Source organism: Molothrus aeneus, chromosome 1 (genome assembly GCF_037042795.1).
Source record: "Molothrus aeneus isolate 106 chromosome 1, BPBGC_Maene_1.0, whole genome shotgun sequence".
Lineage (NCBI taxonomy): Eukaryota > Metazoa > Chordata > Aves > Passeriformes > Icteridae > Molothrus > Molothrus aeneus.
In genome coordinates this window covers 5,948,057-5,970,245 of record NC_089646.1, presented here as the reverse complement: position 1 = coordinate 5,970,245, position 22,189 = coordinate 5,948,057, and the positions used below count along the sequence as shown (strand labels likewise).

Here is a 22,189-nt window from a genome sequence, read left to right as displayed (position 1 = left end):
TTATCACTCCTAGCAAAGAAGTGTTCACACAGGGCAATACATGCATGTGAAGCTGTATCAAGGCAGTCCAGCAATGTACTTCAACTGTCAAAAGCAGGAGAACTTAACCAGGAAAAAGATTAAAATATTAAAAAAAAAGCCTGAGTTCCCTGTACTCATAGCACCACACTGAGGTCTGTAATCCTCACATGAGGTACGAAGATGCCCTCAGCCACACACTGAAACATGGCCAGACCTTTCCAGGAAAGCTGCCTGCAGTAAAGTGATGGTGTGGCCATGAAATCCTTATATTCTGGTGTTTTCCATTGCTAAACTGATCCTATTTTTCAGAAAATTGCCTCTGGTTTGGTGCTGGGTTGAAAATGGTTAGTTTGGGTGGATATGAGGTAAATATGAACATCATCAGGGATTTGGGAGGGAAAAATGGTAATAATCAGGCTGGTGGTTTTCCTGAAAAGAAGCTCAGTGTAACATCACCCTATATTGACTAAAGCCAACCCCATACCACAATCTTCAGCCTGGAGAAGATACTGTTCTGAGGAGATCTTCTGGTGACCTTCCAGTCCCTAAAGGGAACTTGTAAAAAAGATGAGGACAAACTTTTTAACAGGGCCTGTTGAGACAGGACAAGGAGGAATGGTTTAAAACCAAAAGAGGGCTGATGTAAATTAGATTTAAGGAAGAAATGTTTTACAGTGAGGGTGGTGAGTTACTGGTACAGGTAGAGGTGGTGGATGCCCCATCCCTGAAAACATTCAAGGTCACGTTGGATGGGGCTCTGAGCAACCTGGTCTGGTTGAAAATGTCCCTGGTCATTGCCGAGGGGTTGGACTATCACAGAATCACTGAATTCTTTGGGATGGAAGGATTCTGTGGGCATCACCCAGTCCAACCCTCCTGCCAAGGCAGCATCATCTGGAGCAGGTGACACAGGAATGTGTCCAGGTGGGTTTGGAATGTCTCCAGAGATAGAAAACTGTGACCTCCCTTTTCCCGTGCTCTGCCACCCTCAATGTAAAGAAGTTCTTCCTCACGTTGAGGTGAAACTTTTTATTTTGTGGCCATTGCTCCTCATCCAGTCGCTGGGCACCACTGAAAAGAGTCCAGCACTGTCCTCTTGGCACCACCTTAGAGAAACTTAAATGTATTGAGATCTTCTCTCAGTCTTCTCTAGACTGAACACACCCAGCTCCTGCAGTCTCTCCTCATAAGGGAGGTGATCTTTTCTTCTCCACCTAAAGACTTTAAAGCTCCTTTCTGACCCAAACCATTCTATGATCCTATGATTCAGTAATCCTCTGCGCTTGGAGCCCGGGCTGGTCGCCCCAGCCAAGCTAGATGGGTGCAGTTTAGCCACTACAGTCCCTATAGTCCCCATGAGGGAACTCACTTTATTTTTCCACAGCTATCGCGGAAGCCCCGGCCGCCTCGTCCCCTCACCGAGGCGACGCCGCCATGGCGCCTTCAGGGCTGTGCCGTGAGGGGGCGCTGCGGGGCCGCGCCCGCCCCTTCCCTTCCCTTCCCTTCCCCTCCCTTCCCGCCGCCGCTATGGCGGCCTTGCCCCGCCACCGCCGCTTCCTCGGCGGCTTCGTCTGCGGGGCCGCGGCCGGGGCTGCCGCGTCCTGCTGGGCTACATGGCGGCTGCTCCGCAGCCAGAGCCAGCCGGAGCCGGGCCCCGGGCGGGCCCCAGCGCAGGGTAAGAGCCGCGGGCAGTGGGGACGCCGCGGCCCGGCGAGACGGGAGCGGCCGGTTCAGCGCGGTCCCGGGTCCCGCAGCCCCGCTCCCCACAGCCGCTTCTATCCCTAAACTTTCTCCTTCCCCTCAGAAGCGCCTTTTCCTTCCTTCCCCCATTCCCGGAATGCCCAAATAGTGCCAGGAGATCGTGGGGTTCCCCTAGTGCCTCCGGCGGGCTGAGTGAGGAGGAGGTTATCTGGGGATGCTGGGCTGCAGCTGGTAATTAACAGCGCTTCGCTTTACACCTTCTCACGGCAGTGTTGGTGGCAGGAGAGGAATGTGTATTTAGTTTTAAACACACATTTCGGATCAGAGCATCACTAAATTTCAGCTGTTGCTGCCCTGAGCTGAGGTTCGTTTATCAAGTCTGGGGTCTGGTGGGGTTCAGGTGTGGGGAGGGATGTTTGGGGCACCTGAGGGAGTGAATGGTTTTCTCTGCAGCTTCAAGGCTTTAAAAGTACCGGATTGTTGGAAAGCAGAGGAAGAATGGCTCTAAAAACATGAGTTGCTGTTGGACAGATGGCTGGAGAATGAACAAGACAGTAAGATGGGTGTAAATATTCTTCAATGAGAAAAATTATTGCTTGAAAAAATAATGAAAATTCAGTGAAGCTTTCATTCATTCAGCAGAGTATAAGCCTTCCCAGAGAGGGCAGGACTGCCCAACTTGTAAATCTCAGTTTGTGAGGAATTTGATTTTCAGCTCCAAAGGGTGAAATGTATGTGTTGATCTCCTGTGTCTGTAACTCCTTGTTGCCTGATTTATCCCTACACATCTGAGACCTTTTCTTCTGTAGAAAGAAAATATCTCATAGCTTTTCTTCTGCCTTCTGTAGGCATTAGTGTAGATAGATGACTTAGTCCTAGAGCTGAGATTCTCATGTTAAAACATGATGAGAACTACAACTATTTTGGCAGATGAGAGTTTCACCGGATAGTTCTCTTAATATATTTTAGGTCTTAATTGTGGCTGTAACCTCAAGTAATTCCCTATACAGTACGTTCACACCCACTGAGATGTGTTTTTTTTACTGTCCTGTTTATGATCCCATTTCATCTTTGGATGGTTTTCTGTTTATTTTTTCCTTAGAACCTATAGAAGAGGCTCTGCTGGAAAGATATGGATTTCCTGAGGCTGGAACAGAGACCAGATGTTACACAAATCATGCACTGTCTTATGACCAGGCAAAACGGGTGCCTAGATGGGTGATTGAACACATTTCAAAACAAAAGATGCTGGGTATGTAGGTGTTTATTCGTTGCAGTAATAAGCAGACAGGACTCAGTTTCTTCATGCAGAAAAGCCAATCTTTAATGTTACAGCCCATTTTTATACAGTTTTTAAGACCTGGTGTATAACTCTAATCGGTTCATAATTTTCTTGCCACTCAGTTCATTGGTTAGCAAATGGCATTTTACATGTCCATCAAATTTCTCTATTCCTGTATAGTTTACATATTTTGTTCACTGATTGCCATGGGATAGACTTTATGTTTTTGCAGGTGGGAAGGGTTCTGTTTCCAGAATAGATTGTTGTGCTAACTGACTTTCATTCTTGCCATTTTTTCACATGGGAAGTTACAAGCTAACTGCTAGCTTAGCTAGAGTAGCAGGGCCTAAACCATATTTTATAAGGGCTTTCTTTAACAATATCTCTAACTGTATACAACATTTATCTGCTTACATTTGTGATGCTCTGAACGACCTTTGCTGCTCACAGAAGGTGGATCCTGGAGCAGTCAGGGAGAAAAGTCTGAGTCCTATAGTGATCTCAGGGAAGGAAGCTCAACTTGAGTTTTTGTAACAGGAATGGAGAGAAGATGAAACAATGAAAATTAACCTTTCCTTACTTGATTTGGATCTGCAAAGTTGCTCGAGTGCATTAGAATGGCTTCTGCTTCCTTAGCAGTGGAGTTAGTTCTAAGGTCCAGTTTATGTCAGTGGTAGGCAGAGTTTTTAATGTACAGATCTTAGAGATTTGCTCAGAATGGCAGGAGAATGTCCATTTGTGAGATGAAAACTGAGCAAAGGGCATCAATTGTTCAGAGCTAGATTGGGCATTAGCTCCTCACTGCAGCCATTATTTACTCTGATGCAATTCTCATACTCTCTCCCTGTTCTTTATGCAAGACAGAGGCTCAGTGATTTTTTGCTATCAGTGGTGAATGAAATATGAGTGGTATACAGTCATTGTAAATTAAGTTTATAGCATTAGTTCAGTTTTTATAAGGCAGATTATTACTAATGGAGGTAACCATGTAATTGTAAAATGCTTTATGAAAGCAATAGCCCTCTGAATGTATCTAAATCACTGTCTTCAAATTACCTTTGAAAATTAAAAGCAAGATCTTGAAAACATTATGACCAACCCTTAAGTAGCATCATTGATCCCACTTCTGTCTGAGAAGAAAACAGTAATTTCAGGCTTACTATCAAGTGGGCCTTAACAGCTGAATTGTTAAAATGTTTTCCAAATAATCAGATACAACTAACTTCAAGTTGAAATTGAGCATCTTGAGGCATTCAGTTCTGACTTATGTCTGTAGCTACTCAATATTTGAGGCAGACCTGTTTTGTTTTGGGCAGACTGAAAAGTCATGATGTAAAAACCCCATCTATTTTATTGGTAAGTAAGAACTTAAACATTTAAAACACATGGCAGAAAGAAATTAGCGTTGCCTGTAAATGAGATGTACAGAGTTCAGATTAATGTACTGAATCCTCAAACATGGATCATCTGGCAAGATATGACAGAATTAGATCTTTTTGTCTTGTGATTTTGATGGTTTCATGATAATCTGACCATTTAGTGTGCTGTTCTGCAGGTGATGCAGATCGAAGGCACTGCAAATTCAGGCCAGACCCTAACATCCCTCTGATGTTCAGTGCTGTCAATGAAGACTACCTTGGCAGTGGATGGTCACGAGGACACATGGCACCAGCAGGAGATAACAAATTTTCAACAGTAGGACTTTTTCTCCCATCTTTTTAATTTGTGTTTATCAGTTGGAAAGGGTCAAAAGACCCTTAGAAGTAATGTGCAATGTTCCTTATGGAGTTTGTTTTGAGGTGGAGCATGATGTCATTATTGATGCACAGAGCTGGATTTGGAGTTACAAGGTCTGTTCCTGACTGAGCAGTGTAGGGTGCTCTCACAGCCTCCTTCAGGCAACTAAATCAGGTGCATGCTCTGATGACATAGCTCTCTTCATTAAATCACACCTACATCAGCTTGTTTGGCAGAGATGATGTCTTGAACAGTGTGGTGTTCAAGTTTTCTCAGTCTCTTGCATGTCACATTGTCCACCTGTAAAATGAAGATGATAACCTTTGCCAAGAAAACCCTGCAAGGTTTCAAAGCTCAGTTAAAGGGAGACAGGGACAATGATGTCATTGTGGCCAACAGCTGCTGAGATATTTAAGGCTAGATTGAGCAAAGCAAAGATGCTGTTAAGTACTGTTCTGTATTGGCAAGGGGATTGCCTGGATGATTTAAAAGGCTTTTTCCTTCCTTGCAGTGTGTATGAGGTAAATTAGACCCTTTTGCCATAGTTCTTTCAGTCTATAAAATGTCTTCACCTGCCATTTATTCAGGCTGTAAGAGAAGCATGCCTTAATGCCTTGGCTGACTCACAAAGCAGCTTTGAATTTATTGGATCCTCTTGTGAAATGTGCCTAATGCAGCAATTTGTTAATTAAGAAGCAGTTTGAATTAGTATTTCTCCAGACAGATAGTGTTCAGTGGGGTGGAGTCACAGCACAGTGGCATGTGGTAAATGAAAGAATCAGTAGTTTTATTTCTATTGGAAATGTCTTTGTTGTTATTTATTTGTGATTCTGGGTATTTTTGCTGGTAAGCTACCTGTGCACAGATATCCTGGACCTGGTTTGAAATGCAGTGAGATGATACAGTCATTCAGATATAGGATTATAAAAATTGAATTTCTAATTAGTGGAGGTAGTTTGCTCATTATCCTAAAGAGTTCTGTCAGTCCCATCACTTTGCAGTAGTAGTATGTGAAAAATATTGAAAAATACAGGACCTGTGAAAATTCTGGATTAAGATCTTGGAATTTTTTCTCTCTGTATGTCTTGTGATTTATCACCAGGTCCTTCACCTCTGGAAGTAAGTGGACTTCTGTTCAGAAATGTTTATGACACTTCTACAAGATGAAATTAAGCAGATATATGGATGTTTGACCATTATGGTCTCATAAATCATTTTATTGCCTGTACATTATATATGTGTAAAATATTGATGAGTATATCTAATAAAACTTTTTCTTGTAAAAGAAAGAAAAAGTTAGCCATTAAACAGTCAAATAAATGAAAAGCATGCTTGGAAGTGTCCTTCCCTTTCAAAATGAAAAATGACTAGTTGCTTTCAAAGACATTACCAAACTGACACTGGGTGATAGTAATTCCTGTGCCTCTCAAGTTGGACATTCTCATGCTGTTTCTGCCAGGATAAAAAAGTAGATAGCTTTGCAAGATTTCACCTCAGTTGTGCACCTCTTAATCCTAAATAATTTTGTAGGTGTTCTGACTTCGGTTTTTCTGATTTTCTGTGTTAATAGGTGTTAAAACTAAACTAGAAATGGGATTCTGATCCACAAACTGCTAAAATGTGTCTTCAGCTCATGATTGTTTCAGTGAAATTACAGTATTTTCTTTCTCTATGCAGAGAGCTATGGCTGAAACGTTTTATCTGTCTAACATTGTGCCTCAGAATTATGAAAATAATGCTGGGTTTTGGAACAGGTGAGAAATTACTTGTAAGTAAACTAAGTGAAAAATACCAGGCAGCAGCATAAATCAAAAATGCTTTATTTTTAAAGGTTCTTCACATCCAGGTATTTTAGAGCAGTTTGTCTGTAGAGGTCATAGGAGCTTTCTCTGAAATAAAAGCCAGCTCAGTCCTCTCAGTGAAAGAACAGTGTAACAACTACTTTAGTTCTTCATTCAGTCAAACTGTTGAGGACATTTATTTAGAATAGACAAAATTATTTCTTCTGGCTGATTAAAAGTACCAGGTTTAACTGTCCTTAGGAAAGTTCCAGCAGAAGCAAGGAGAGGGTTTAGATCTTCCTCAAAGAAGCACTTGCAGTGTGAGAGTCTTCCCATGTCTGTGTGTGGATGTTGGTTCCCTTTGAATTGCAGAACTGAGTGCTCCCCACTGAGCCATCACTCTTCAGGTCTGAGGTCCCAAGGAGCAGTCAGGCAGGAGCTCTGTCACTTGTGAGTGCTGACTGGATTGTCTTTGAGGTGGAGTAGTTGATAAATTTAAACTTGCTTCATGTAAGATTTTTATTCTTCCCTTCCTTTGAGCAGAGAAGATAGTAAAAGTAGCATTCATCCAGTGCTTCTTGTATAGGACTTAGAGAATGTGAAGGCTCAGAAACAGGAGGGGAAAATGATAAATTTCTCAAGGTTCACTCAAGGGAAGGTCAGCAAAATTATATACAGTGTTGTAATAAAAGTCCATCAAAACTGCATCATCATTCATCTGCACACTGCTTTCCTGTTTTACAAGAATGTGTATAAAATCAGATGAGCCATTCAGTAAGGTTATACTGTTTTATAGACAAATAAAATGCCATAACATTTTAAGAGGGTTTTTTTTTCTTTTTTTAATAACTCAGGTATTTGAGCATAAATTTTCCTTATACCAAAGCTAGGCATTTGTATCAGTTCAAAGTAGGGAAACCCTCTTTGTTTCCCTTAAGCAGGATCTCTGCCTAATCGGGAAATCGTGGGGAGTGTTTGGAAATTTCCTCTGGCACTATCAACCCTGCAATTTAAGCAATTATTGCCACTTTTCCCCATCCCCAGCACCCTGTTCCCATAGTTTAAATTCACGAAAAAGGCAACAATGCCACTTTTTTTTGTCAGTCATTTCTTTAATAATAAATATTTTTAAGGATACCGTATTTCACATGCGTTACATTGTTTCCTAGCTTCAATATTCTCTTCCTTTCTCTTGTTTTAGTTGCTTGCTTCTTGACCTGTCTTCTGAGGTGCAGGCAGCTTAGTCAGTAGAAGTGTCTGTTGTTTTCTAAAGTGGTGTTTGCCCTCCTGCCTTGTGTTTTTGCTGCTTTCCCAGTTCCAGCTTTGGTAGTAGCCTGACTGTGGTGATTCAGTTTCATTTGCCAGCCAGTTAAAAACTGATTCTTGTTTTGTTTTGCTTGGTTATGTTTCTGCCATATTGGAAAATTGGATCAACTCATGAAATGAGTTCTAGAACCAACATGGGAGATGGATTAGGAGTGGTCAGCTGGGACAGACAAGGGGAGCAGTAGGAAAGGGGAGAGCAGGACTATAATCATCCAGGACTATAATCATCCATTTGGACTGGCTCCATGGTGTGCTCCATCTCCACCTTAGTATTCCTCATTCTCTTCCACCTGATATTTAACTGTTTTCTGTCTTGTTTTGAGTGTGATTTCATGGTCACTGTAATCTGACCTCTGTCCCTCCTGCCACCAAAAGCAGTTTGCTCCCTAGCTGCATTTATTCCCATTCCTTCCAGGAATGTGTTTGTATTTCCCTGCCATGAGACAGCCTGAGGAGCTGGGCTGCTTGGAAGCAAAGCTGGTGACAGTAGGAAAAGAATTCACTTCTAGTCAATGCTTCAGTGTAGCACATGAAGAAAAGACTCATTCTTGCTCATTCTCATTTGTGGGGCTCATTCTTGCTGATTTAACTCACTAACCCAGAACAAAAAAAAAAAAAAACCAAAAAAAAAAAAAAAAACCCAAAAAAAAAAAACCAAAAAGAAAAACCTACTGGTTTTGTTCAGAGTTGACAGATAAGGAATGCTCAAGTGGCCCAAGGGAGAGGTGTGAGGAACAGGAATTAGAGAAGGAGGTGAAACCTCCCCCTGTCAGAGGCAGCCAGATTAACTGGGATAATCTGTTTTACACTCTCTGTCCATTTGTGTGAAATGCAACTCACCTTTGTAGAGGACCAATGCTTGCTCACTGTATGTGATTTCTTTAACAGTTGGGCTGTTAAAACAAAAAAGTGCTATATTCATAGAATTATAGAATTATTTGGATTGGAAGGAACCTTAAATACCACCTAGTTCCAACCCCACTGCCATGGACAGAGACAGCTTCCCCTAGATCAGATTGCTCAAAGCCCCATCCAGCCTGGCCTTGTTAATCTTTTGTTTTCTGTAAAGTAGATGTGATCCAGGAACCTTCTTATTTGAGAAATATTATATGCTGTAAACTGAATCAGTTTAAAAGGCAAAAATATGGTTGTGTTTCTGGAGTTACTACTTTATTTTGGAAGAGTTTTATATCTATAAAGAAAACCAGTAGAGTTAGTGGAAATGGCAAACAGAAACTTCAGAAAGAACTGTGTTGCAGGACTTTGATTCCATGGGGATAAACACACAAATCCATTAATATCATAAAACCTTTCAAAGTAAAAATGCTTCAGCTTGCTGCTTAGAACAATTCTATTTTTCCAATCCCTAGTGACCACCAACAGTATATTTCTAGTGTCAAGTGTGGGAGTAAGTAGAGAACTCAGCTATTCAGCCATGTGCTAAGGCTGCAGAAACCATTTTCAGATGTGTGCAGTAACACATGTCTATCTGTGAATAAATGAACATTATTTACAGAGGACAAATGGGAAGCAGGACTTGGACCTACATTTTACCTACTTTTGCTTGTGAATCACTCAAATGAATCTGGAAAAATGCTCCCTGTCAATAGTTCACCCTTCCCTTCATAGTGTGTCTCAAAGACTAAATCTTCCCAGCTGACTTTTCCCTGTCTGACAAATGTGTTCCAGAATGGAAATGTACTGTCGGGAATTGACTGAGAGATTTGAAGATGTTTGGGTTGTTTCTGGACCTCTTACCTTGCCTCAAACAGATGGTGATGGAAAGAAGAGTGTTACTTATCAGGTATGTATATATCTTGCTGGGATAATAGTGCAGTAGTAATTATTTATTTAAAATAGATATCATAAAAGTTGGGCATCTTAGTACAGGCAAAATGTATAAAATGTTCAACACTTGTTAGGACAAGATTAGCAGAAATGTTATATCTTGCCTACACTTGAAAAAGCAGAATTTTAAAATAATTTGTTTATTTACAGAGATCTATTTAATGTCCACAGTCAGCAGTAGAACTCTTTATCCAGTCAGAGTCAGTGGGGTTTGCATCTATTTAATAAATTTCTTCATGTGTTTTAGAAAGAGTAGAATGCAAAGGTAGGATGGGTCTCTCAAAACTCTACAGGATATTGGAGTGTCAGTGCTCTGTTAATTTCACAAGCAGTTGTTTGCTGCTACACCATAGGCATCACTTGGATGAGGCCTTGCAGCTGAGATTCTGAACATGCCAGAGTCACTTGGAAGACTTCACTCAAGTGCAGTGTCAATGGTACTGATACTCCCCTTCTTTTAGCCCCTTATTTTTATTACCTGCTTAAAATACTCTGAAGATTCATCATGTACAATCTGTAGAAACCATCACTGACGGACAGATGGGACAGGCTATGAAGTTGAGAGGTGAATTTATTGTTGCTTACCCAGATTTACTCTTAGTAGGATTGTGTTTAGACATTGGTAAGGTTTAAGCATGGTAAGTTACTCAAGGGAGTGTTACTTCTGTGCCCACTGCAATGAGATATTATTGCCATGTGCAGTTGCAGATGAAAGCTGGCATAATGCAAATAATAAATGCTGCATTTTGCACCTCTTGAAAGAAACACTTTTCCTTGAAAATAAGTAGTTGGATCAACTGCAGCTTCAGCTTGTGAGCAATTCAGCTTCCAACCAGTTCTCTGAGGAGCAATGGATGAACTTGCTGAAACAACCCCCTATTTCACAGGGATGTGAGAGACACAAAAGGGAGAGATGTTATGTTCAGCTCCCAACACTGGCTTGTTTAGCAGTAAGAGTTAGGCACTATTTCTCCTTTATAAATACACAGCTCATTTCCTTTTGATTGAACTTGGAACTTGGTCATTGTAGAATATGACTTTTCCCATTTGCTTTTTCCCTTTTTACTTGAGAAACTGTCCCTTATGTCCCCAGCCACACATGTCAAACCTTAACTGTCACAAAAACACAGTTTTGGATTTGGATTTGTTATTTTTGGGGGCAGTTATGCATATGAAAGTGCAATAGTAATAAGTTACCTTCTTCATGTTTAGTGGCAGTTCCAGCTCTCACCACATCTTTGTGAGGGAGATGCAGACTGTGCTCAGTTTTCAAGTGGATAAATAAGCCATGGTTAAGGCGTATGACCCATGCCAGATGATAAATTAGTGGCAAAGCCAGCTTTAGATGGCCAATCATCCTGTGCCACCCACAGGTGCTCACTTCACCATTGCCCTTTCTACTTTCCAGGCCTTCCTCTGCCTTTCTTTTGTCTGCCAGCCCTGATGACTGTCAGATCCTGCCACAAAATGCTTGATAACCCAGTGCAATACAAAACCATCCAGACTGGGTTTGCTGGGCTGGTTTTGTACTGCTGTAGAAAGATTGAGGCAGCACACAGAGTAGTCCAGTGCTTCCTGGTGACAGCATGAGACATGTCCAGAAGCACACAGCTGGGAGCAGGAGGGAGATGTTCTCTCTCACCAATCTTCAGCTGAGCATTTGGCTTCCTGTCACTCAGAATGGTACAAAGTTCTCCAGGCTTACACACAGCTTGCTGGGATTTGCTTCCTTGTAGCTGTCAGGATACTGCATTTATTTTTCATCCTTAAAAAATATCTTCATCTTACATAGCAAGGAATTAAAAATCCTGAGCTGACTTGAACATTTTTTAAGTGGAAATCATTTCCAGGAAGACGTTAAATCATCTATCAACTGCATCTATCAATGGCTTCACTTTAATCTTGCTCATCTTTCTCTCATTCTTCTCTGGAGAAAGTATTTACTTAGAAGAGGAAGATTGCATTTTCTGAAAAATGATTGTCATTCTCAGTCTTGGTTTTGAAATGTAAATTTTAGTATTCCACAGGTAAAAATCAGAGCAGACACTGCATCTTACTGACTTTATTCAAAATAACTTGATACCTGGATACAGTGATGAAATAATAGTGGCACAAAATGCCCACACTGTTGTGCTTGTGATCTCGTTCAGTTCTTCTATTTTGTCTTCATCATCTTTGGGTTTGATGATAACACAGATATTCTAGGAATGTTTTACCAGTTTTGGTCTTACTATGAACTGAAGTTCAGAGTGGGATTCAAAATGGTGAAGTGATGGTGTTCCTGTCAGTGTGTCACCACTTTTTCATATCCATAAATCCTTTTACTCAGCTTCCTACAGTGAGATTCATTATGTAAATTGTTTTTTATTTGAGTACAGATAATGCTGTCTCCAGGTGGGAAAAGTAAAATAATGATTTTGTGGGGTTTTTTGTTTGTTTGTTTAAAATATTAAATTGTTTGCTTTGAGTCCTCTAAATAAATACAGGCAGAGAGTGTTGGGGTTCTTTTATTTTGAAATTTGTTCATGGCTTAAATTTTTGTGCTTTGCATTGCAGTTGTACTTTGAGGAGAGAGACTTCAGAATAGAGGGGTGTGTTGGGTTTGTTTGTTTGTTTGTTTTTTCTTTTATCAACACAAACACTTAGAGGAGGAAACACAAGGTGTCAAAGCACTGAAGAGAAGTTCTTTTCAAACAGACACCTTGGATATAATTGCAGTCATTGCCATTGATTTTGGTAGTCTGGGATTCTGCCCCTAAAGGAAGAACACTAATGCTTGTGAAGGGAAGATATCTCTTTGCTGTCTTTCAGAGTGAACTCAAAAGAGTTCACACAAATGACTTCAGACTGAAAGGGGTTGTAGTCCTCATTGTTTGGGCATGAGAAGCTGATGTGAGAAGATGTCCTTGCCTTTGTCCCTGCTGTTCAAGGAGAAGTGCTGCAGTACACACCAGAGTGCTGAAACTCACAACCTGTAATCTGCCAATGCCACTCTTAAGGCTCAGCTCCTCTCTAATGTTTTTGCTCTCTCAGACAGAGCTGTGAAAAGGAAAAAAGAAAACACTGAAGTGCTACAGTGAATGTGTCTGCATTGATTTGTTTCAGATCCTCTCTTCAGTCTTAGTTTCCTTGTTTTTGGCTAAAGGAGTGGTGAAATATGTATCTGTGGTTTTACATGCCGGTGTTTTTCTCATCAGGCATCCAAAAAGGTTATTTTTAGATCACTATAGAGGAGAAACAGAGCATTGGTCATGGCTTTGTTCCCAGTTCCTGCTTGGACTCTGGTACCATTTGCTCTTTAATTCCTGAGAGGGAATTAACCTTGAACTCCTTAGATGCCAGCATTGTTCTGTCTATTGGCTTAACTTGTGATATCCTCAGATATGTTCTGTCATTTCATCTGTCTCCAGTGGAGATTTTTATTGCAAAGAGGAGATTGATGATCGTGCTTGGTATGTGAAAAACATATTTTGAGAATATATGTAGAATAGAATGCCAACAGGAAAAATCTGTTCTGTGTCATTGGAGAGGCAGAGGCAGGTTTTTCATCTTTGTCCAAATCAAATCAAAATGGCATTGTCTTGTTTTATACATTACTGCTACCCAGTGGCTGTCACTTTAGTGATTTTCCTCTGTCAGCAGATTTGGAGTTTCACATACAAATTTTGCAATAATTAACCACATCATGCTCAGTGCTCCACCCTCCCCATTCCCAAGGCCATCCTAGTGAATGCTAATTTAATAAGAATTAGCTGTGGCTGGCAAATGAAAATACAGTTTAGATAATGTTTTGTTTGTTGTTTGAAAAAGACATTTTAATGTACTTTTTACTGGTACACTGGAATCGTGTTTGTTGTTTAATTTTCTAAATTTGATCACCAGGCTGGGCCAGAGAGACACAATAACCATTCCAGAAGGTACAGTTGTCATCTCTGTCTGTGACAAATAACTGGGAAACAAATTGCACTCTCAAATAGGAGATGGTACCTTATGGTTTTACCCAGATAATTTTCAGAACTAGAAGAGGTTGTCTCCTACTAAGATACTATAGGGGAAGGAATGCTTGTTAAAGGAGGAGATAAACCTGGGAACTATTCCTTGTTTGTTGGCTGCTCCAGATGGTACCAGGGCTGCAGAGGTTCCTGCTGGATGTGGGTCCATGATGGATGTCCCATAAACTTTATGCAAAGGGTTCAGTCTTAGATCAGCTGGTGTAAACCACCAGAGCTCTGTCAGCCCTAAATTTAGATGTGAAGTACAAATAAATGGAATGGACACTGGGTTAAGGTGGGAGGAGAAGAGACACTGAAGGTGCAGGAGAGATTAATTGGGATTGCTTTTATTTAGCACTGTACCCGTCCTGAAGGTTATGCTGTTATAGGAAAAGGGGTGTTAAGGACTTTGGTGGATTCTTTTTTAAGTTAATCTAAGTGAATTCTGTGGCAGCAGTAGTTTGTCATCATGTAAATACAGTTTATTACATACATGATATATATACATACCCTCTTCATTATAGAAAAATAAAAAGGGTTTGGGGCATCTGTCTTTTAATGTCATAACTCTATTCAGGAACAGGGTTTTTTTTGCCATCTCTTTTCTTTTTTCCTTCCCTTTTTAGGATTGCCAAATGATTTGGCAATAACAATCAGACCAGCCATAACAAATTAAATTTTCCTGAAGTACTTACATTTGCATTTTGGAGTGCTTGGCTGTGCAGATCATTACTGTGATTTTTATCTGTAGTGTTTTCTGGTCTGTGTGTTGCTAGGTCTGCCTTCACACCCCTCAGTTCTTCTCAGTGCCATCTGACAGAGCTGTCTCAAATATTGGGGGAAAACACTCTTGGCAGAATCAGTGCTGCCTAACAAACCCAGAAGGAACTTGAGTGAAGGCAGTTAATGCTGTCACAATGATCGAGTAAATAAAGTTACACTGATAGTAAATGGAATCTTTTGTACTGCCAGAAAGTCTGTTTCTGTACAGAATTCAGTATCAAATTAGAACAAAGCTCTGGGTTGTCAAACATGGGGTCACATCAGCAGGAGTGATGTTATATCTACAGTGAAAGACTGATGGACCTGGTCAGTACCATGCTTGGGGACAGGAATGATTCCTTGAATTCTGTCCACCAAGAAATGTGATGGAATTAATGTGATGTTAATTTTGCTACTGCCAGGTGGAGGGGGAAGGACTCTGTCACAGGAGCTGGGTGTGCTTCTTTTCAGACAGTTCTGTGTGCAGTTCTGGCTCACTTCTAAACTCAGGTTAGGATTTCACAGAGAGTGGGGTAACAGCTACTGGAGTGTCAAGGGAATTTCTGGAGCTGACATTTTAAAGTATTTGATGGTGGTGCCATCTGATGCAAGGACTCTGCAGGTGGTTAAGACATGATTGAGAGGGATTCCTGTTTGCCAGGTTCTGAGGGAGTCACTGGTAATTGACAATCCAGAGCTGGCTCTCGCTGATGAAGGGCTCCTTAGGCCCTTCTGCTGATTCTGTGCACAGTGGATTTTCAGTTTTTAGTCACTAGGTGGCAAAATACCACTTTTGGATTCATGAGCCCTTTCTTTTTAAAATGATCTGTACCCTTGCAGAGGAAGATAATTTTTTTGCAGTCTGTGAGGTTGTAACAAGTCCAGTGTAAAATGAAAAAATGAAAATTTGATAACATTGGTTTGTTTTTAGAATTTCCAGTAATAGTAACACTCTGTTTTCTTCTCATTTAATCTCAACTGTTCTGCCATTATACTTCTTATATTCCTTTTCACTTGTTCATGGAGTTTTCTATCTCATAAACTCCAAAGTGACATTTTTAGGGACTGCCTTGTAATTTATCTGATTACCACCATGAAGGTGGCATTAGTTAATGGCAGATGTTTAAACTTACTGTAGATGCCATTAGCAAATGTCTTCATTAATTATTTTGATATTTAAGACCCCACAGGTACTATCAAATTTGCTTCCTCTGTTTTTAAAGTCTGTAGTCAAGAACAGGATTTGGCCAAAACTGAGAGGAGAGCCAAGCTTAAGACAAATCCTCATCCAGTGACTTGGCTGAATTTATCAAAGCTCTGAATTCTCTCAGTTTTAAGAAATGTTCTGTCCTTATCTGTCCCTGTAAGCTCTTTAGGTTTCTTTTTCAACTGCTTACCAAACACGTTTGTTGTTTTAGTGATATGTAAACATCTCTGAATGTCAGGAATTGCACACATTTTAATGGCCTGCCCTCATGACAGCTGTCCACGTTTAATTGGGCTTTGAGAACAATAACAAATTCACACACACTTGTGGAATGTCAGTAACAATGTCAGTAATGAAAAAAAATAATAAACACTGCTCTGAAAATGACATTATGATAATGTTACATTATTAAAGGATATGAGGTCAGTTAAAGAAACAAAACAAAAATGAAAGGAGTAAGTAGCTGCAAAAATTTAGGGCAGTGCACATTTTTACATTGAACTGATACAGACAGCAAAGCATCTGAAATGTTACATTGGTTTCCCAAATGATGATGGGAAAGAAATATATTTAATGCTATAAAAAGAAGGCTTTTAGCTTGAGTGCCTTTTTTTTTCATGTTTCATGAGCCTGTTGAAAATTTGGAAGATTAAGCAAAATTTTATAGCAATAGCAAAATGGGGATTTTCAAAGGATTGCACAAAAATTTGCCTTGTTGGCTGTTACCAGCATGGTGTGAAAGCATGTGGGACAGCAGTGATTTCAACAGGCAATTGCTGTATTTTCTTGCTTGTATTGGAGCACAAAATTCCTTTTAGAATCACAGATACTCTTAAAAAACTGCTGTTCTTCTCCAGCTGGGACAGAGAGCTGGTTTAGGTCTTGATTTCTGAAAGATCATCTGCTGCCTGTGGATAGACAGGCACAAATCAAAGTCAACATCTGTGCATGGATAATCTTGAACCATTTTCCATCCTGTTACAATAGGAGCATATGCTCTCTGCCTCTGCCAGGCAAAGCACTGAGATAAATGGGATGGTGCAGATCTGGGTAGGGATTGAGGCTGCTGAAGTTGAGGAGGAAAATCCTCTAGGTGGCAATAGGAAATGGAACTGTGGAGTTTGTTTTTCCTACCTCTTTCTTCTATTCCAAATTTCACTTTTGCAGTGTCACACTTCTTTCTCTGGGAGTTGAGCCTGGTGAGGGGGCAACTCTATGGAAACATTTCTCTGCAGCTTCTCTATTTACTCCAATAAAACAGCAAAGTGTGGGATATTACAGGGAGTGATGATGGAGATATTTTGCCATGCTCCAGAACTGCATTTCGTTTTTTAACAGAAATCACTGGGTCACGCTGCAGAAATTACTGGTCATGCATCCTGTGCATGGTGCACATAAGTGTTAAACTGCAGAAAAAGACATTTATTCTTAGTCATGCATATTTACTCTGTCAGAGAAACCAGGCACTGCTCATTGATGGTGTTCTCCAGCAGAATTAGCTGGGGATAGAACATGTATGCCCTGTTTTGAGTAAGGAAGGGACACCTGTGCACTCTGGCAGTTAGGGCAGCTGGAGATGGTTTTATCTGCTGTAACACTGTGAACACTCAGTCAAGTTATTGCAGTAGTAGTTTGATGCTGTTCAGAGAAGTTGGTATGAAGCCTGTGCACTGCTAAATTTTATTTAAATTCTCAAAAGAGAGTTTGCACGGAACTGAAATGATACATAAATTACATACCTGACCATTACAGGTATGGAGTTGAATTTAGATCTACATTTCTCAATAGGCCAGCCCTACCTTCATTTTGAACTTGTCCTCTCTCTTTCTTCTCCTCTCTCTTCCTAGGTGCCCATACTGTGCATAAATGTGCATTATTTTGCATAGAATATATATATTTGCATAATATTACATAAGCACCGGGTCTGTTTTCCCTTAACACCCACTTGAGGCATTTAGCATTTCCATCTCACACCTAACTGTTTTGTGTGCAGCTCTATTCATTCCCCAGGCTCTTTATCCACCCACTCAGCCCTCAGCCTCAATCTCCAGTTCCCTGAGCTCGCTCCACATGCCTTCACCTGTTTGTTTTACATATTCCATGTACCCCCACTAATTGGAGATCCTTGTGCAGCTCCATCTGTGTGCTCGCCCTTCCTCTGGTCTTTTATGCAGCAGAGTGAGGATGCTGAGATGTGGATGTGTGTGGGAGGTGTGGAGATGGAGGGAGCTGAGCTAAGGAGGACCTGCTACATATCCATGGATTTGTAGTGGGAAAAGTGTGCAGAGAGGCCTGGAAAAGGCAGGAATGCTGCAGGTCAGGAGATTTTTGGCCCAGAGATATGCTGAGGACTCGGGTTTAGCCTCACTGCTGCCCTGTCTCAGCAGGCTATTGCCTCTTCCTCTTCTTCCTCACTTTCCTCCCTGTCCTAGGAATGTGCAGGAGGGGGGATTGCAGTGCAGGCTCTGCAAGCTCCCTGCTCCAGGGGCAAAAGGAACCTGGCCTGCAGCCTTTGGCAGTGTCATCACTGGATGCCCTTGGGTGAATATGGAAATATGAACTCCTTACTCTCCCCTTCAGGGATTTTCTTGGCTCCCTCCCTCTCACCCCCAGTATTTTGCAGGTACTCCCCAGCTCGAGTGCCACTGGTCTCTAGTAGATTAAAGCTCCCAGCACCATTTATTTTGTAATTCAGTGTTAACTCACCAGGTACAGCAGTGTGTTGCTGCACTGGTTTTAGTACATTTGAGCATTGCCTGTGCATCAAGTCAGTTTTGATTATTTATGGTGTTTGTCCTGGGGAGGTGTAGCTCTGGTTTCACATACACAGAATGCTAAATGCAAAGTGCTTTGACACTCAGGAGCTCTCATTTCCCTATCAACACATCTGTCATCATTGAAAGGGAGAGGAGATTTGGCATAAGGCATTTATTCCTTAACCAGTTTTGGTGACTGTTTGATGTCTAGGCAGAGTATTAGCTGGGAGAAGGTTGTTGGCATAACCATGACAATTTTTGTAAGAAAACAAAAACCAAATAATCCAATCACCCCTCAAAAAACCAAAACCCAACCCAACCAAACAAAAAGAACCCACAACAAGAACAAACCCACTCAAGACCCCACCCCCTGAAAAAACCCAAACAATCAAAAGGTTTAATCTACAGCAAAACTATTAAAAATAGCCTAATTTAGGGCAAGGGAGGGAGGTATTTTAGAACACACAAAGGAATTTAAGAGCGTGTGTTTTCCAGAAACAGGAGTAATGTTTCTACTATGTTACTGCACAAAACATGAATAATATTTATCAGAGTTTTCCCTTTCTCTGGTTTTGGTCTAACCATTAAGACTTCAGGACCAGTCATTTAAAAAACTGGCAACAGAGGTAGAGGACACAAATCACTGAAAGAATTTGTAACTCAAATTTAATTAATAATGGAATAGACCAACATGAATCTTGGTTCAATAGCCACAGGCAAAATTTAATTTTAAAGATGTATTTCCATTTGCAGAAGGGCTGAATAATCAGAAAAAAAGTGTGCATAGGAAGTGTTTATTATGATATTGAGTTCTACTCAATATATGAGTGGACAAGGCATGTCTGAACTGTTGACACTTTCAATTAATGTGATAAATACCTGCTTTCCCTGAAATGGTATTTTAACTGTATCTAACAAAAACTGTCAAAAAAAAATCAAAACAATCAGTGTTTGCTTTTGCAGGTATTGCAAATCCTAGAAACAGCACCAAATTGCTGGATTTTATATACAGAATAAAATGCCTTTGTAGTTTTTGTGAGGGATCTGCATCTTCTTCTTCCATTGCAATTAAAATAAAAGCATGGATTTGAGAAGGGTACTTACAGAAGAATTATGCAAAACTCAGCTTTTCCATGTGTGAGCCTGTTACACTCTCTTAAGATGACAGATTCGGTTCAGCAATAGCAAAGAAACAAAAAACCTTAATTGAGTGCATGCATGAGCATAACTTTTTGAGTCCTGGAGAGATTACATTTGCCATCAGTAGTTGTATTCCCTTGGAGTTATCCCTGGCACAGGGTGGGGTGAGGCTGTGAGACTTTATGCACTTTAAAGTGTGAGACTTGAACAGTCCTGATCCTCCACTCTTGGGGCTGCCCTTAAATCCCTGGATCCTGGTCTGAGTGACACAGGAGGAAAACCAACATGTACAAGCACTGAAATTGGATTATAGGGAATTTATGGAAGAAATAGGTGCATTTTCTTTGGATAGACTTCTCTTCCAAGAGGATACTGAGTCACTGAATGTACTTTCTATCTGGATCCCCTCAAAAAATGCTTACTTAGGTAAAGCAGCTTTTAAATGCTACCTGGATGTGGGTAATAGAGAAAAAATAAGTGACCGATGATAACTTAGAGTTGATTTGAAATGTATATTAAAACCTCCATGGTTTGGAACTGTCAAGGCAGGAACTTTTATTGTATGTTATAAGTTATTGTTGTTACATAAAGGAGAGGAGCTCCAGAGAGAGGGAACATGAAGATGTGGTGCTTAGGGACATGGTTAGTGGTGATCTTGGCAGTGCTGGATTCATGATTGCACTTGATAATTTTAAAGATCTTTTCCAAGCAAAACAATGCTGTGATTTTTTATCTGTAACAGTCCTTTCCTTTTGGCAGGTGATTGGAAAGGATGATGTGGCTGTACCATCCCACCTGTACAAGGTGATCCTGGCCAGGAGGAGCAGAACATCCTCAGAGCCCCTGGTGCTGGGGGCTTTTGTGGTGCCAAACGATCCCATAGGCTTCAGCCACCAGCTCACTGACTTCCAAGTCAGCATTGAAGACCTGGAAAAAATGTCAGGTTTAGTTTTCTTCCCCCAGGTGGACAAGACCAAAGATGTTAAAAATATCTGTGAGGTGGATACCTGCAAACTGATGGGCTTCAAGGAATTCACTCTGTACATCACTGCCCGCAAAGTGCAGAGCGCCCGGACGCTGCGCCGGCTGGAGAAAGCCATGGCAGAGCTACAGGAGGCAGGAATTGAGCCTGATGAGTATCTCCTGAAGCTTTACAAGAAGAAGGAGGAAGAACTGCTGCAGGAAAAACCAGTAGCAGCTAGAGAGGGGAGAGCTGGCTGAGGATTCAGGAACTTGTTTGGGTTTTTGGAAAGGGGAAATGAAGGCAGACGTGAAGACGAGGGCTCCTTGAATCATCCTTTTTTGAGTTGTGAGAACAATAAAGAAATAATTGGAAGCTAATGGGCTTGGAATAATGCTCATTCTTGTGTAACACGATGCAAACATATGGTTTGCTGCACTGCTTAGACATGGGAAGTGTAAATGACCCTTTTCTGGCCTGAGTAGATCACTGGACCTCCAGGAAAGGCTTTGTGCTATTTTCCACCTGGCATGTCAGACTTAGGATTTGTGTGGAATCTCTTCTAGGAATATCACAGAAATAGACAGTAGACACCTTGGGAGTACAACTGGAACGTGTTTAAATGGAATTCCACCCACAAATCTCTCTCACTGTGGTGCTGTAGAAGCAATTGTACTTTCTGGAATATTTTGAAAATTAATAAAAAAATATTTCATTTAGCACTCTCTTATTAGAGACATGTGAGACATAATCTGGTCTTCCCTTAGTTATATTAACCAAAACCTCTCCTGATCTTGTGTGCTTTGGATACTTCAGCATGTCAGGAGCTCACAATTGGTATCATTTGCAGCAAACTTAGTTCATCATGTATAATTCTGCAATTTTTTGGTAAGAGACCCCCAATAGAACTAAAGTTTAATCAAGTGCCTACCAGTGTAGTTTGGGTTTTCACAAATTAATGTAAGCTTAATATTTAATTTTCACCACTAAGTTTGGATAAACATGTTTTCTTGCATATTGTTTGATCTCAGAGGTGAGCATTACTTTCTTTTTGGTTGTGGTCACTGGCTTATTTCTCAACATCTGCCTTTGGACTATAAACTGCAACGAAACTTGTATGTTGACTGAAAATGTATTTCCAGTTCTTTTTCAGTGGCAACTGATGTTTATTGGATTTGCATCTACTTGGAAGATTAAATGACACTTTTTTTCATTAGTTTTGTACTTTATTTGTGCAACTTACTGTGACTGATATCTTACATCTGTAAAGAAAGAGTAAAATCTGGAAATATTTAGAATTTTTTTTGATGGTGAGAATTGATAGACATTTGGAGTTTGTGCCATAAAAACACCTTCAGTAGTTTTCACATGAAAGAAGGGTCATGTAGTGCCTGGCTGAATGGGGCTGTTTTCATAAAGGATGAGTCAGGAGCATTATTTGGATGCTGTGAATCATCAGCTGGAGGTTCTAAGAACTCTGTGGTTTCCTTCTTCTCTGCTCAGTTGCAGTATCTCAAAGCAGATCACATCATAAAGCAAGCCATGGTTGCCATGACACTTTTGTGTTTGCCAAGAGCATGTACTCAAAATCCAGACATTTAAATCCAGAGAAATGTCACTAGCTAAGGACATCATAAAAGCCTGCTGCTCACATGAATTGGAGAGAAGTTGTGTG

The 22,189-nt window shown here is 40.7% G+C and overlaps 1 protein-coding gene across 1 annotated transcript; it reads left to right on the top strand.

Moving 5' to 3' along the window:
• The first annotated feature begins 1,524 nt into the window (after positions 1–1,524).
• On the top strand, positions 1,525–21,730 carry EXOG (exo/endonuclease G). The gene is made up of 6 exons (XM_066550810.1): positions 1,525–1,696; positions 2,825–2,974; positions 4,560–4,699; positions 6,419–6,495; positions 9,538–9,652; positions 20,313–21,730. The coding sequence occupies exons 1-6, from the start codon at positions 1,549–1,551 to the stop codon at positions 20,772–20,774; spliced, it is 1,092 nt and encodes a 363-aa protein (XP_066406907.1). The 5' UTR covers positions 1,525–1,548; the 3' UTR covers positions 20,775–21,730.
• Positions 21,731–22,189: the final 459 nt, after the last annotated feature.